This window comes from Lingula anatina, chromosome 1 (assembly GCF_051362555.1).
Source record: "Lingula anatina isolate TDL-2025a chromosome 1, LinAna3.0, whole genome shotgun sequence".
Taxonomy (NCBI): domain Eukaryota; kingdom Metazoa; phylum Brachiopoda; class Lingulata; order Lingulida; family Lingulidae; genus Lingula; species Lingula anatina.
This window is the reverse complement of record NC_141767.1, coordinates 31289622-31307273: the sequence shown is the minus strand read 5'-3', so window position 1 is coordinate 31307273 and position 17652 is coordinate 31289622. Positions and strand designations below refer to the sequence as shown.

The following is a 17652-nucleotide window of genomic DNA, read 5'->3' as shown; positions in this document are numbered from 1 at the left end:
GTTTGTGTAATGAAATGCTGTGCTTGTGGCAAATGATTTTATGTTGGGGTAATTAATTCACGGTTGGAGTCTTTAATTTGGGCATTTGTGCTCTGGATCTGATGTTCCAGTTAGAAAACACCTAATCCATTTATAAGGCCTGGAGGGTGTCTGGATTTATAGGTGACTGATTCAAATTGGTCTTGCTCCTTATTCTGTCCATGGTTAATGTCTGTCCAATGTTCATAGTATACTGAAATGCAGGACTGCCTTGTGAATTATGTTTCAACCCTGAAGCAGATTTGAATTATACCTAAAATATGCATATCCAATGCATGGCGTAAGAAACAATTCCCCGTTCCTGGTAGTCCTGTAACTAAACAGACCAATGAACCCATCTGATGGTGTAAGGTCACTTATCTTATCTTGAATCTGCTAGATTTTGGGATCAGGAGGTGCCTTTGTGTGCATTGTGGCTCTAGTCAAAATGGACCCTTGTCATAATTTTTGTGAATTAAGGGAAATCTGGGAAATGTCCCTGCTGTAAAAGAGGCCATTTGACAGTGTGGAGATTGAAAATCTAACCTTGTATTTGACTTGCTTTTTGAAGGTCCTATGGGTTAAATTTTGATTTTCTATGTGAAAAATGTCTTTGTTGGTTTATAGAAACCTAAGAGCTGCAGCATTTTATATAGTAAGGTGGGCATAAATATATGGGATCAGTTTTCAGCTGCTCTAGTTTGGGGTCAAATGGTGCAGCTTCATATATTTTGAATAAAAAAGAGTCATTCAGTGGAGAATTGGTCATTCAGTCCATTTTAGGTGGTATTTTGCATTAGGTGTTTATACGATAATTAATTTATATTTTATGTTAACTTCAAACGTCTTTCTTAAATTTAACATTGTGTCATAAACTGTCAAAGGGTTTTTTTCTGATGGATATGAAATTGATTATTAATATAAAATAGTTAAATATTCTACAGGGATGTTTTTTTAAAGCGGACCAAATGTGACTAATTTCTTTGGGAAAATACATTTAGTACCAAGTGATAAAATGCAGTGTGAAAAAAAATTGAATTTCTTATGCTTTGTATGTAATTACCTACAATAATGTTTCATATATACCAAACTATTCTATTCCTACTCCAGATGGCACCACAGACCAGGCAGTGCTTGCAGAGGGAGAGGTGGATTACCAACAACGCTGCAATCCTCCCTGCTCCAGCTTTAATGACTGTGGCAACTGTACCTCAGCCAAGTGTATGTGGTGTGGTAGTGAGAACCGCTGTGTGGACTCTAATTCCTATGTGGCGTCTTTCCCTTATGGACAGTGCCTGGAGTGGACCACTGAAGAGAAAAGATGTGCAGGTTTGTTTTTTAACTGATGTCCATTTTTGATGAGGTGATTTCATGTAAGCAAGACCAAGGGCCATGTACACAAAGCTAATATATTAACTTCCCATGTGAATTATTTATGTAACATAATGAATGGGCTATCAGGCCTGTAGCCAGCAGTTACAAAAGTGGGTTCTTTTTCTGTAAAAGTGGACCTTTTACCATGAAACCTTCATGTACCTTTCCCTGCAAAAAGGGGTTCTTTTAACCCCTCCCCACGTGGGACATTTAGAAATAATATTCTTATGCATACCAGAATGAAAGAAATTAGCACAGCATATTTATCTTTGTGTATCAGCGACCAAATGCTCCGAGCTAAGGACTTGTGAACAGTGCCAGTCTAATCCACTGTGTGGCTGGTGTGATGATGGTTCTAACACAGGGATAGGCCACTGTAGGGAGGGGGACAACCAGGGACCAGTGGTCAGAAATGGCTCCAATGTACTGACCAAACCAGCCTTGTGTCCAGCACCAAGTTGGTACTTCTATAGTTGTCCATGTGAGTACCTGTGTGTGTGATTAAGTGTGTATATTAAGTGCAAAGTACAGAATGAGCTTTATTTCAGTATTCATGAGTACCTTGACTTATATGTGATTTATAGGTGAGAGAAATTGCAGACCTAGGATTTAGTTGGAACTCCAAAATTGTCTAATTTTTATGCCCATTATGAGGGCTGTTTTTAAAACTTGTGGACTATGTTATACATTAATCAATTTTACCCACAAACAGGAAATCTGTAGATAGTGAATCAAATCAAAATAAAAAGTATGAGTTCTTCATCATTCATTATGCAGTCAAGCATTTTGGAATATTGCATCAAAATTGACAAACATTTTGTAAGAAAACCAAGTAAACATGTAAAAAATGAAATATTTGTAACCTGTGTAAAGTTGAAAAGTATAAATCATGCCCTCAAAAAAGAATGAGCCAGATATATACTCATTTGAAAAAAAAAAACCTGATGATTGGCAATATTATATATTTGTTTCATCCTGTTTCTTCACTTGTTTTATATGGTTTGTTTTTATTAGGCTCCCACCAGTGTTGAACTCTCTCCAAGCCACATAATTTGTTATATATAAATATAATATACTCTTCTTTTTAGTATGTCAGTGCAATGGTCATAGTGAATGTTACAACAATACAGCCATCTGCAAGAAATGCACTCAAAATACACAAGGTAAGTTTCCAGTCAATTTTTACACACTATAAGTGTTATTGGTCCCCTGTTAGAATATGAAATTAAAGTTAAAATAGTGAAATTTAAAATTTTGACTGAAGTATACCTACTACTACAATTTGGTTCAGAATTATTTATAGTTCATATAATACATCAATTTGTTTGAAGCAAGTTGACCAGAAAAAACTGCTGGATGAATATGGTGCTATTTATCCCATTTTATGCCAAAAATGGCTCGTAATGGTAACCAAATTATAGCAAATTCTCCTTTACCTGAGCACCCACGCACACCTTTTCAATGCCAATTTAAAGATACCATTATGTACTCCAAAACCCTGCTAGTCTTAGTTCAGATTTTATTGTTGATAAAGCAAAATAATGTCTTTGTTTAATGAAAATCTGTAATTAGGGGCTCATAACACCATAACAAAAAACATTAAAACCAAAAAGTTAACTGTTAATGTGTAGTGTAGGGCAATGTATGATTTATCAATAATGCCATCTTACTATTGCATTTCATTTATTTTAAAAATACATTTGGTAATGTGTAGTGCAAAGTAGTATAGATGAAAAACTTGTAGATGTGGTATTTGTGTGTTCCTCACATATGCATGCGTATGTGTGCACATACACACTGGCACATGAGCTCGCACATCCTGTAAGGATTATGTGTGTGGATTGTTTCAGGTTCCCAGTGTGAAATATGTGCACCAGGGTATTTTGGTGAAGCCACCAATGGAGGGATCTGCAAACGTATGTAATTTCCAAAAATACTTTAATCCATTGGATGAGGTTTTAGTATACCATGTAAAGACAAACCAAAAATAATGCATAAAATCTTGGAGAGATTTCAATTTACCATAGATTTTAAAGGTTCCTTTATCACAAACTAATGTTTTAAGATATTCACAGTTGTTGTAGTGTTAATCTGACATGTGCAGTCTACTGACATCACTAGGTGTCTTCTTGTGACACAACACCTAATGACATCAGCATTAACTACAGAATATATTAATTATTTATGAGTATATTAAGCGGTTATTTTGTGACAAAAGAACTTTTACAATATAATCGATTATCGAACCTTTGAACTTATTTCAACATCTACGTCAAGAATTTTGATGCCAATTTGCCACCTGTGCATTGAACAGTTAATCACTGCTTGTTGATCTTCCTGGAATATTGTCTGTTCTTTTCTTTAGCATGTGAATGCAATGGTCAGGCAGACTTCTGTGAACATGACACAGGGATGTGCCACTGCCGCACCAGAGGAGTACGAGGAAATTTTTGTGAAGTGTAAGTTAAATTAGATTCAGCATATAGATTTAATCTTCTTTAAAAATTTTCATGTACAGACTGAGAGTGTAGGATGGTTTGCTGATCATGAAATAATGAAAAATGATAAATCAAATGTATTGAAATATCAAGGTCAACTCAGCTCAGCCCTTAATAATACTCATTTGGACTAATGAAATCGGTGATTGATACAAATCGGGAATGTTGTTTGGCATCTGCAAGCACTGCTGTGATATGGATTCTGTGACGTGTGTAATCCATTGTGGTGCACATGCCAACTATTTCATATCAGACCAGTTAAGTAGTTCTGACACGTACAGTTATCAAACAGTTGAAAGTACTGCTTCAGAACAGACATTAAATATTAATAAATTGCTGATATAGTTTGTGCCTGGAAAGAGGTTTATAGGTTAACTTTAATTTTGTGAATATTGTTCTAACTGTAAATTATCATTTGGCATGCGCCAAACTTTTTTTTGAAAAATCAGACTACTTTACTGATAACAACTGAAAAAAAAGTATGCAGATACAATGATACATTTTGATAGTTGGTCAGAATACCATGAGATTATTTAAAGGAAAATTTGTAAAAACTAAGATATTCTGAGATCATGCAAAAGGCATCTATCTTGCCAAGTTGTTAATGAATCTGTTTCTTTGAATTTATTATTTTTGCAAAGTCTTTTCAGTAAGAATTGTTGTAATTATTTAGTTGTTTGGTGTCTGTATTTTTGCCAGCTTTGCACCAGGTTTTTTTCTGAAAACATGGTTAGTGTGTAAATTTATTATAGAAGTAGATTCCTTTTTTGTCAAATATTAACAAAACTGTGACAATCATTTTGCATTTTACTGTTCTGTGCAGTTAACTGTAGCTATTGTTATTGATGCAGATGTGACAAGGACAACCGCTACTATGGCAATCCAAAGACTGGGACATGCTTTTGTAAGTCACAACTTGTAATTAAAAAATTTACAATTTATAATTTATACGTATTCTCTATTTGCCATGAAATATATTGATTAAAAGTTTACTTTGACAAATGCGTTATTAACCATATAAAGATGATAGATTTTTATGATGTTTTCTTGTTTCACATTGTTAGTTCCTTATTTTAGATGAACTGCCCACAGACTACCAATTCACCTTTAATCTTTCCAAGGAAGGTGACCGATACTTCACTCAGATCAATTTTATGAATAAACCTGGAACTGTGAGTGCATCTGTTTTGAATAAATTGGAAAATTAATTTCTAAAAAAAAATAGCTTATAATTTTCATTAGCATTGTTAAAGTAAATAAATCATTTATTTAAAAAAATTATCTTAAAAAAAGACATAGCAGTCTGGTAAAAGTTGGATTGATTAAAAAAATATTTTAAGTTAAAATGCATTAATTTGCAAGATATCAATCTCAGATGAAGTTGAGTCCAATACATTTATTGGTTTTCAGAATGATCGAGATTTGGAGTTTATGATCAATTGCTCAAAGCCAGCATTGATGAATATTACAGTAGCTGTTGGTGAGTTTTGCATTGATGGCATTGTTACTTAACCTGCTTGTGGATAGGCAGGCACAGTTCATTTCATAACCTTTAATAGTAGATACACCCAGCGGGTCAGCAACATGACTAAACCATTTATAGTACTTAATTTAAATGATATGTTAGTTTATTTTTCTCATTAGCCTTTCCTGGAATTTGAATTTCCACTTTCAGACGGAAAACCAGAGACTACTAGGGTAGAACTACATAGTTGTTTGCATAATTATCCATACAAGACAAAATTTCTACACAAGGATTACAATTTTGGTGAAGGCACAAACACCACATTCTATGTATATGTGTATAATTTCACTACACCTATGTGGTTACAGGTAAGTGATGTTACTATATGTTTCAAGTTTACTGTTATTTGAGAAGTATTAACAGAAAAGATGAAATTTAGAGAATTGAGTAAAATGAATGTTGTTTTATGTATTTATTTAAGGCCAAAAAAGGGTATTATGTTTCTCGTCGTGGTGCATGTCACATGAAACCTTATGCACCACTCCTATTATTTGTTTTTGGTCAGAGACGGTGGTCTTTGGTGCAAAGTTAGTGAGAAATTGAAAAAACCACTAATGGTTGGAAATTGATAAAAACTTTTATGTGTGCTGCAGATTTTTTAAAACCATAATGATAAAATGAACTTTAGGAATTTCACTGTGACATTCAGAGCCTCGGAGATGCAGTACCCCAATACGTAGCTGACAGATTCATTGGACACCAGGCCAGCGCACCTCATTTAGAAAGTTTTTGACTGTAGTTTGAGCTCAAATTTCCATGTTTGGAGAGCCAGGTTTTTAATCTAGCTGCACATGGTACTAGTAATTATTGATACAGTGATCTCAAGTTAAAATTTGGAATTAAATGTTTATTTAAGTTCAGTTGCGAATCGGATGAGGCAAATTGATAAAATATTCCTTGCCTTAAAATTAAGTTTTAAATAATATCCGAGCTCTAACATAAAACCAGTATAATGAGATTTTTCCTGGGTGTTTGGGATGCTGAAATAAGTCTACATCTTTTTAGAAATATCTTTTATACATTTTTCACTATGAAAAAGTTAAATTGAGAAACCACTTTGCAAAACATTCCAGGCATGATACCTGAATTATGGGAACTAGACTCAATATACATTAGAAAAAAGAAGAAGGGGAAAACCACCACTGCACCATTTTAAAGTTTTTCCTTACGAGAAACACAATACTTTTTTTTGGAGGGGGGGGGGGGGGACTTAAAAGATTTTTAAGTATTTGTAATAATGTTAACATTTAAAACTGAAAAGAGTGTGGCCAGGCCATGGTTGCACATGCACTTAATGAATTCCTCAAAAAGTTTCCAAGATGCCCCAAATTCCAATAATGTTGCTGCATGGCTTAATAAAAATGAGAAAATGTATGAATTATGGTCACTTGAACTGTGTAATTTTTTTTTTTTTACTTATTTATACTGTAGCTTCTGGCATTATGCATTTTTTATGCTTCAACATGAACCAAATCAAATATGCTTGCTTGTTTTTTCATTATAATAAAATGATGATATTCCCTGACCTGTTGATTATGATTTGGTATTTATTTCTTGACAGTTGTCCAAAATATATGTCCTGGTGAAATTGGCTATATATTTTTCTATGTACAGACACAGTGTGTCAGTACATACAGCCATCATGGTTGTCTGTCATCTTTGTCGCTGTGCACTTTTCATCATGTCTCTTTCTATCCTAAAACATACTGGAGTGATTTAAAGCAGTTAATTACAAGTTAATTACAAGTTTGAATAACAGCTTTAATGGAAAATTATAGTGTTAAGCAATATGTAATATTTTGTGCACAGTAGTCATCGTTTGACAGCTTTGCTGCCCTAAATTTTTTTAAAATAGGCTGAAATCCAGTGAACCATGAGTGCTTTTTAATCAAATTCAATTGAAGACATAAAAATAATTTCATTTTGATTAAGTTCGAACTAGTTTTTATAACTAATGAAATACAGGGAAAACATTGGTTTTTGTCTGCACAGTTTTTGCAGTCTGCCAAATCTGGTCACCATTTCATACAAGTAATTGACCTTGTTGATTATCAAAAAATATCAAACATTATAATTAGTTCTGAGTTCGATTTGCTAACAAAAACAATTTTTTATTTTCAGATCTCATTTTCACAGTTTCCTCAAATAGACCTGATTACCTTTTTCGTAACATTCTTTTGGTATGTAGAAAGTATATGATTGATTGTATGACACTGCACAAATAACCCAGGGTTTTAGTATAAAACTAGAAAACCAATCACTCTCACACTGAAATATGGTTTTATGTCAAGGTGCATATTAAAAAAAGCTTCAAAATTGGTTTTGCTTCTCACAGAGGTCAGTTTTCTAGTTTTAAACTAATTTTACCATTTTTTTACTGCCACTTGGCAATAGTGTAGTATTTGTTGCATGACCAGTTCTACATAATTTGTGTGTATATTTGTTTCTATATTTTAGATCTCATTTCAAGCACGGTATGCCTATCTGTTTCCAATTCCAATTAATTTACCAGTATTTTTTGGTGCCTTTCTTGGGTTAGTATTAATCTCATTCAGTGGTTAGTTGGTATTTCTTTTTCTTTTTTTTGCATGATTTTTAACACAATGTTGGGATACCTTTGGATGATTTGGAGGAATGGTCTTGATGTGACATAACAGAAAGAGGACTTAAGAGGTTTTCTAGAGTCTTCTAAGTATGCACAAACCATGTGAGGCAAATGAAAAGGAACTATTGATGTATGATCTCTGCTGCTTTCTGTTTTCCCCCCAAAAGCACCAAAATGTACCGTCACCTCAGAAGTCTGTGACAGCCATTAAATAAATATATTTTGAAAGTGATTTTCACCAATTTCAAATTGGGTGCCAAATTGCTAATTTCAACAAAATCCAGCATCCTAGTTTGTGCAAATTAAAAAAAAACTTATTTCCATGCCACAACAGTTTAATAATGAATAACAATATGTGAGATTGAGATGAAAGTTGTGTTTATAGCAAAATCCAAATTCGTGCAATCTTCAAAAACAATGATGTTGCACTTGGGTGGAAAATTCAATGTCACAAACTAACCATGGCCTGACCTTACACAGGGTATGTCCTCTTGAAGTTTCCTCTTTACTCTGACTTTGACCTCATCTATTCCAGATCTACTTTTCACAACAGGTTAATGTAAATCTGGTTAACTTTTTTGTTGTATTTTTTAGGTAAGTATATGGTGAATTTTGTTGTGTTTCTCTTCATCGCTCACAAACGGTTGCATTTAAAGGGATCTGTGCATAAGTTTGCGCAGCATAGAACTTCAAAGTGGATTTTATTAGAAGCTACGTACAGACTGTACCAAATGAAGCCATGACACATCCTGTACTTTGTCATGTTGTCAAGAGTAGCTCTCCCCTAGGGACCCCCATGTATTAGGCGTCTATGCCACAAACATCAAAATCAATGCATGATATCAACATCAGAAACGCAATTTCATGCATGGCTGTTTAAAAGACTGATGAAGAAATTCTTGATGTGGAAAAAAAAAAAAGAACCATCCTTGCCCAAGGGTTGGCCTGCCTCAAGGCTCACAAATACAAATACATGTCCCTGATGATAGATCTATCAATCCTAAAAGTATAAATTGTGAACATTTTGTATTATCTACCCTCCTACGAGAGCCCCACCCCAAGGAACAGCCCTTTCCAAAGGGCCTATGCATAGCCCTGATGTAAGGTTTGTCAGTTCCCGATACAATAAAAAAATTTGTGTCTTGTCCAGATATTGAATCTGTTTCTTTAAATTTATTTGGTTAATGTCTGTTATGTGCCATTCTCTATCTTGTTGTTGAAATCTAGAAAAACATTTTTATAATGTGTGTATATGTGCCATTTTTGATGTTGGAAGTTGTTTGGTAACCTGCTCTCATTTTTCCTTGCATGATGGCTTTCAAAAATTTTGAAGTCTTATATGAATTTTAACATTTTATGTACAAAAAAATGAAATGTAGAGCAGTTTTTGAGTATTACCAAAGATGTGAAAGATTTTTGTGAAAGTTTAAAACAGTATTAAAGTAGTCATTGCAATTGATTTACACATTAGGTTTTTTTATTTCAGTTGTTTTATATCCCTCCTTTTGATTGCCATAATTATATGGAAAATCAAGATCCGGTATGTTCTCTACTTATCAAGACAGGTGAGTGTACTTTGCCTTGTAGTTACAGCATATGTTACAGTCTGAGATAACCTCATAACCCTTTGTCTTAAACTTTCAAAATTTCAAATCAAGAATCGGAGGAGATTGCCAATTGCTGTCTTCTCACTGATTAAATTAGATAGTCATTAAATTCATTGATGACATTTTCAAGTATGAAGTAGCAATTCCGAGATTTATGAGTTCTTATATTTGTTTGAAATTGGACAAATAATTTTTTCCTGAAGTGGCCTTAATTTTCACATGTATTTTTCAGCGGATGTTTGTCCAGATGCAGCAGATGGCCAGCCGTCCATTCAGTATAGTTAGCCTGGACTTACAAGGTGGAAATGATGAGGAACATTTACAGCTCAAGGAAAAACCATTACCACAACCTCCTGTAGATCTTCGGAAAAGGATGAAAAATAATTTAAAGGTAGAACCTTAATTGTTCCGGGGTAGTAATGTAAGATTAACAAAGGATTTTATATGCTTGGTTCTAATGATTGAGTAAATAATATGAAGTTAAATATTTAGTGGATTTAAATGGCCTCCTTTTAAAGGTACATATGAATTGGGGTGTCAGTGAAGTGTTGATTCCCAGTAATGCATATAAACCACGTCTACTTGTTTCTTATACCACTCAAATTAAGTTGACGCAACAATGGATAAACTAAATTAATTAATGTATATGACATAAATTGCATGGTTGATGATGAGGACACAAACTTCAAAGCCTGTGGACAGCAGCACCTTTAACTGGGTAAATATGAGTTAGTATTATGTCTTGTATGCATATGCTGAACATTTGGTCTTTCAGCCTTGCAAATCCAGCCCAGTAGCTATAGAGCCATTACGTGGCCATAAAGCTGCGGTGCTGTCCATAGTCATCCAATTGCCCACTGGTGATGAAGATTTCACACCTCAAGGCCAGAATGGGTTAGCTATAGGCAGTGCTCTAGTTTCATTAGGTAAGAGAGAGTTGTTTTATGGTTAAATAAATAGATTCACTGATTTTAATTGTAGCAAAATCAAAAGTTCGATGTCTTGAGGCATTGGCAGTCTGTTTTATTATATATATGCGTATGTCCGTTTTCATCTAGGTAATGTACACTCAAGAATCAAAAGTCAAAGGATTATATTGGCATTCTCAAGCCATTCTTTAACTCTTTCGTCTATCTGTTTTATTAATTTTTATGTACAGACAGATTGTGTTCTACCCAAATGTATTCTTATCATTAAACACTAAAAATTCTAACAAACAATCTAACATTTGCCCAGGTCCTGGAATTCAACGAGAGAGGAAAAGTAGTGTAGACCACAGTAAATCCGACAAATTAAAGCACAAAGGGAAACAGGCGCAGTCTCCTACCAGTGACATTTGTGTGTAACACAGGACTCTCCTCGCTGGGTAGCAACAAACTTGTTCACAGTTTATCATTCTTAAAGGTTTTTTTTTTACAATTAATGGAATGAAGAATTCCATAGACAAATGAAACTGATAGATGGTAGACAAATGATAAGCATTAGAGGTGATTCTTATTAGGCAGCACAGCATTGCTGTTGTGTGGAATATCTCTGGTATTGATAATTATAGCGTACTTGTCTCTATAAGACATTTAAAATGAATGTGATATAGTTATTAAATTTTTCTTACATTTGATATAGTTGTAATGAAGCTAGATCTTTTTTGCCTGACAGGCACAAAATGAGTAACAGTAGCATCAAGTAAATCTTCAATTGTCAATTGACATGTTGTTAGTATGATTATCAGGGAGGGTGGATAAGGACATAATTGATCACAATGTCTCATTGATAACATGCACAGCTGAATGTGATAAGAAGAAATTGTTTCAGATTAACTGTATTTCAAGAAGAAACGTTCTTTTCTGTTCTTGTTTGTTAGATTTTCCACAGATGAATGTGTATCCAAGAAGTTGTGTCCCATATTTGAAATAGTTGAACAATGGTGAAGTACATTTATAATGCAGATTTACAGTTACGAGTCGAATGCAACTTGGGAATATTCAGCCTTCAGGTATTAAGTGCAATAGTAATATGTCAGTTGATACTTGTTCATATAAATATTCACTTGGTGCTTATGTAAAATTACTATGGAAAAAAAGAGCAAATAAAATTTTCTATATATTTAAAAGCTGGATATAAATGTTTTGTGCCGTATGTCAGCAACCTTGAATAATATCACGTTTTACGTACAGACATTAATATTGTAAATGCCTGCACATATTCCAAATACCTGAGCGTGTTTGTCTGAGCTGTCGTCATTGAAAACATTTGTTCACCCCATAACTAAATCTTATATGTGATTTACTTTTACTCTACAAGTTGTGTTTTGACAAAAAGGCAGGCCGAGTTAAAAAATCAGCATGTATTTATACCAGTTATTTAATGTAACTATTCAAGTTAGCTCCATAGGAGTAAAACTACTTTAGTCTTTAAATTACAAAGAACACTGTCTATCCATAAAACTCGAGTAAGCATAAGGCACATGCACAAAAAAAAAAAAAAAGAAAAAAAAACCTGCAACAATATATACAATAATGTTAGTGTGACCATGTTGATTTTTTTTTTAACTAAACAAAACCACTTGGCAAATTTGAGTCCAAAGTCTAAGAATAAGACCAGATAATTTATAAAAGGGACATTTATGGTGCCATTTTAACTCCAACCAATTTCAATATTTTCATTAATTTAAAAATATGCAGCAAAAAAATCATAAAACTTACGTTATATTAGTTAAAATTTAAGTTGAAACTGTGCTAATTTGAGATATAACAATAATGGAGACTGTTTGCATTGTACCTCGCACTGGTGGTACAAAACTCATTCTGTGATGGTGACATCATGAACAGACACAAGTAAGAAGACTATATACAAACAATTTTCTGCTGGTTGGTCAGAAAACTGGGAGATATTGGGAAGAGGGAACATGCACTAGATTCTACACATATTCTAAGATTATCTGAAAAGCACCAGATAATTTATAAAAGGGACTTTTAAAGTGCCATTTTAACTCTAACCAATTTCAATATTTTCGTTAATTTAAAAATATGCAGCAAAAAAATCATAAAACTTACATTATTTTAGTTAAAATTTATTGGGTTGAATATAGTAGTTTGATTTGGTTTTCAAATGTGTTTTGTCAGTTGAGGTATTTGGAAGCATGTCATTCTTCATCTATCATGCATATTTCTGTTTTGAGTTGAAATTTAACTGATGCTGAGGTGAAAGTTGACTGTTAATTCGAATGTTTTTAAAAAATTCTTTAACCATCCAACTTGCCTTACATGTAATTTATTTCATTTCTTTCTTTAATGTCTGCATACAGTATGTGCTATCTTCACTACTAGTTTTACACAAGCAGGTTTAACCTTAATAGTTATCATATGAAAGGTCAAATGTACTATTCAATACAGCAGCTTTATCTTAAGGCCGGTGATAGGGTTAAATACGCTTAAAATCGTGTTTTTGAGTTTTTTGTGTGTTTATATTAATCAAAAGAGTATCTAACGTTGGATGTAATAATTTTTATGAATTTGCATCGCAAAATGCGTCTTTTGATGAGTTTTTCAACCGGCACGCGCCCCAGTCAGGCTGACAACTAAGCCACGCCTCTGTTACTAAGGGCCGTTGCCATGAGGGGGTCGGAGCACAGTTAATGAATTATAAGCCGATTACGTGTGCGGTAATAGGTCATAAGTCTTACATCAGCTTAGCAGCGAAGAAGTCTAGCTAGTACACTACGGGGAAGAGAAAAGTTCGTGTTCAAAGTCCCTTTCCAGAGGAAAGAAGGAAAATTTTGAGAGTAAGGCCTATGCGTGGCGGTTGGGGAAAACCGGCCCTATTTGTTCAGTCGGATGACTGATTTCTGTATACCTAATAAGTGGGTGAAAGAGTTAATCGAAACGTCTAAATTAATTGACAAATGAAAGAAAAATCAATTAATACATAAATAAAAAAAGCTAAAAAAGGATACTTTTAGCCTACCCAGACAGCCTCAGTAATCTGGCCCACGTCTGGCCCAGATCTGGCAACGTCTGGCAATGTCTGGCAAAACGTATGGCCCACGTATGGCTTGCCAGATCTGGGCCAGATGTGGCAATGTTTGGGCCAGATCTGGCCCAGACATTGCCACATCTGGCCCAGTCCACATTTGCTCATGTGGCCAGATGTCGGCCCAGATCTGGCAATATCTGGCAAAGGTATGGCATGCCGGATGTGGACCAGAAGTGGGCCAGATGTGGGCCAGATTAGGGCCGGACATGGACCACATATGGCCCAGATTGTTTTTTTTTCTTTTTTTAAAATTATTTTTTAATTATTCAATTAAGATTACTATAAAAAAAGACATACAAGATTCAAAATTCAAGTATTTATTCTGTGCTAAAACCCTAAACAAAATTATTACACATTATATAACCTTGCTGGCAACTAACATGTAACAAATTAAGGGCCACTCCTTGTCTTTTTGTACAAAACAATGTATGTTTGAAAAAAAAAAAAAAAAAAAACTACACTGCAAAAAGGCAAATATACAGACACTTAACAAGAGGAAATGTCACTTACATACATGTAAAGAAAACAGTTATAACAGCATTTTTTTTTCAACACAAAGCTGCTCATCGAATCTGAATTAACACAAATTACAAAAATTGTAATTAATTATGCATATACATGGGGGGAGGAGTTTGAGGGGGAAATATTTTTTCCTTGACAAGCTTATAATTATTAAAGGAATCAACAATGGAACAAGTAACTCTACCAAGTTAACAACAGTTCATTCAAATGTCAAGTCAAAACACAACATCCCTTCCTTTCTTGGAGAGAAACGGTCCTTTCAAAACATGTTAATTGACAGTTCAGTCTTTAAAATGTCTTTTCAAACATTTGCAGAATAGCATATGAACTCCAACTTTTATTCCTTAAACCACACTGAAAATTCTCAAAACTAATCAACTCATATCCAATCCCATGTCCTTTCACTACTACTGGTCTCTTCCTTTGCTTGCCTTTACATCACATTCAAATGTTCCCTTCACTTTTAAAGGTTTCTCAGACGTGTATGAATAATACTGTTTGTTTTCTGGTCCTCCACAAGAGCCACATTTATTTTTCTTGGATTTCAGCATTCTCCATGTATTTTCATCAATGATATTACAATATGCACCTGAATCTGGTAATACACTGAGATTAACACCTCCTCTATTTCCTCCATGTCTTCTGTGCATTGGTTCCCACACCAAATGTATATGCACTCCTGGATTATCATGTTCAAAGCTGTCATTTACATGAATAATAGTTTCAGTTTTGCAGAGTTTTGCAAAGTGATCCAACGTTCCATGTTTTCTCAGTCAGGGAGTTTCTACTTCGTTTTTCATGTCTAAACTCGTAATGTTTAGACTGGCTTGGTTTGTCAAATGACTTCAGTTTCATCATACTCAGTTTCTGGTGTTCCAATTTCATTCAAAGCGTTAACTGTTTTATGTATATTCATGTTTCTAACCTGTGTTTGGGAGAGTTCTGAAAATATCTTGTAAGTTGTACACCTGTCCCTGCTGAATACAACATAAGCGCGCGTCTCCTTTGTCATGTATTTTTAATTTTCTATCTTTGTTCATTATTCATGCCGTTCGTTGGTTTTGAAAAGATCAATCTTTTCCGTCAGCGAAGAGTTTAAACTGTCTAGCCATCGCGTCGAGCGTGACCCTAATGTCTCCGGACTTCTGTACGGTTCGAATTCCGTAATTTCACATTTTTTCTCCATTTTTTTCAAAGAAACTTGACTCACAGTTTTTGCACTAGTGTTTATCCTCGTCGCCAGTGTTGATGCCTTCGAAATAAATCGCACCACGAATCAAATCACTCAACGAAATTGTATCAGTTTGATACGCTTGTGCTTTTTTCATATCCATAACTCTAAGAAACGCTACATCCGGGTCCTTGACCGGCTTAGCATAAAAAGCGGAATCTTACAACAGCGGAACGAGTAGTCCAAAAAAGTTTTAGATCAGTGAATTCATTCAAATGTCAAGTCAAATTAAACAAATAGCACACTTATGAGGGGACTTTGAAGAAAAAAGAGAGAGATAAATTAAATCAAAATTTATCAAATGACGTCAGTTCAATGCATTCAGCTCACTGGTCAATAAAAAATAAATAAATAGAAAATAAAAATTGAAAATGAAAGTACCATATCTGGCCCAAGTCTGGGCAGCATCTGGCAAAATGTGGCATAAATGCCAGACTTTGCCAGACTTGGCCCAGATCTGGCAAGTGTCTGGCAAAATGTGGCATAAATGCCAGACTTTGCCAGACTTGGCCCAGATCTGGCAAGTGTCTGGCAAAATCTGGCCCAGATATTGCCAGACGTTGCCAGATCTGGGCCAGACGTGGGCCAGATTACTGAGGCTGTCTGGGTAGCCTTTAATTTTTGCGATATATATCGTCGAGCGTATCTGCGACACGTTACGAAACCGGAAATGATTGTTGGTCGCCGTTTGCAAAAGGTAAATCTAATGTTGACAAAATAAAATTTTATTCTCCAAGATATGATATCATGGAGCTTGAGAGACACGCGAAAAATTGTGATTTGAATGGCCAAACAAGAGAGATCCAAGCAAAGGTTGACAGCATGATTAAAACAATAAAAATAAAAACGCATGTTAGCGGCTTTGCATTTTGCGATATTTGGAGAAAAACAATTTCAAAATCACTGATCAAGCGGGAAGAAAGAGTTCAAGTGTCCAAAAATGAAAATCACAAAAAGACCCCGAGAATAGTCAAGGCTAGCAGGTAAAAAGCAAATAGGGTCTAAGTGTCATGTGTGTAAAAATAAAATATTTATTCAAAAGCCTTCTCTCAGCCACTTTTACCGCTGAATCTTGTGCAGCTGAGCGTCACCCCTTTATCTTAGCTGGCATTTTGAGCGAGACCGCTCTGAAGTAATCACTGGATTTTTCCGTTGATCTGACGACTACCAAGTGCCGTGCAAAATAATCCTGCAGCGTTACCCGTCAAAAAACTCGTATCAACACAAGTGACGGACACTTGCTCTCGACACAGTTTTATTTGATCACTTTGCCGATAACAAAGAAGGAATCTCTCAGGTAAAATTACTCGATTGCCGAGGAAGAGCCATTGAAACGTTCAAATGCAACTTCACACCTCTTAATTGCGGTTAAACGTAATCGCCTTTGTTAGCGCTTCCTTCTACATATCCTTGACACCCTACTGGGCATCACAAGGCTAGGGCCCTCTCCAGAGCTGTCAATCAAAATGGCGGCACGCTTACATGCCTAACGAGTGGTCGGAAAATGTAACAAAAGCACGATTTTCTGCCCCTTCAAAGCACCCAAACAAAATATTTTTAGATGACAATAAGCAATGGTTCCAGCTGATCGTATAACCGATAACAGGTAAATTTGCCAGATAAGCATTTGACTAATAAGCCCTGTTAACCAACCTGTGAACGTTTTTGGCTGTTTTAACAGCTTTCTATATTGACGAGATAAGTGAATCGCTGCCAAGTATATCTCACTATCTGAGCAACCGATCGTTACAAAAGTTGCACCTATTGTTGTTAGGAATGTGGACTACAGCATGATATCAGGGGTTTAAGAGAAAATTGTTTGTTTGAAAGATATCGCCTTTTGAAGTGAATAAGCCATTGAAATATAGGGTAATTTAACGTAAAAGATGATAAAATCAAAAGTAAATAGTTTAAGACAATTCCCTGGTACCCCGCTGTAGTGCTTTCACCCAGCTTTATGAGGCCTTTTGAATCACTTGAATAGCTGTCTTGGTTATAGAGAAAAATCCCAATACCGAAAACGGCATTTTTCCCCTCAAATTGGCGCCAGAGCGTCATCCGTTGGACACTGTACTTAATCCCCGTCTTTAATTGGCCTTTTGGGAAGTTTGTTTTAATTTTTTATAAAAACTTATAAGCCCAGGGCTTTGTTTCTATGACTTTGGTCCTTTTACTATCACCGGCCTTAACTTAGATAACTCTTTGTTTGTGGTATTCAAAACATTACGACTATCACTGAA

At 34.9% G+C, this 17652-nt stretch overlaps 1 protein-coding gene across 3 annotated transcripts in view; it reads left to right on the top strand.

Moving 5' to 3' along the window:
• Nucleotides 1–11741, top strand: part of LOC106155829 (attractin-like protein 1) — a 30001-nt gene extending 18260 nt beyond the window's left edge. Inside the window, exons 15-28 of one of the 3 annotated variants that reach the window (XM_087002738.1) lie at nt 1129–1347; nt 1673–1873; nt 2481–2555; nt 3243–3308; nt 3758–3851; nt 4742–4794; nt 4968–5062; nt 5301–5370; nt 5566–5723; nt 8556–8614; nt 9507–9585; nt 9860–10018; nt 10403–10553; nt 10864–11741. In XM_087002738.1, the coding sequence (XP_086858864.1) occupies nt 1129–1347; nt 1673–1873; nt 2481–2555; nt 3243–3308; nt 3758–3851; nt 4742–4794; nt 4968–5062; nt 5301–5370; nt 5566–5723; nt 8556–8614; nt 9507–9585; nt 9860–10018; nt 10403–10553; nt 10864–10973 (1589 nt within the window). In that variant the 3' untranslated portion in view covers nt 10974–11741. Of the gene's footprint in view, nt 1–1128; nt 1348–1672; nt 1874–2480; nt 2556–3242; nt 3309–3757; nt 3852–4741; nt 4795–4967; nt 5063–5300; nt 5371–5565; nt 5724–7536; nt 7596–7872; nt 7950–8555; nt 8615–9506; nt 9586–9859; nt 10019–10402; nt 10554–10863 lie in introns of all 3 variants that reach the window. The other 2 variants (XM_013530840.3, XM_013530841.3) reach the window with 2 other exon arrangements.
• Nucleotides 11742–17652: the final 5911 nt, after the last annotated feature.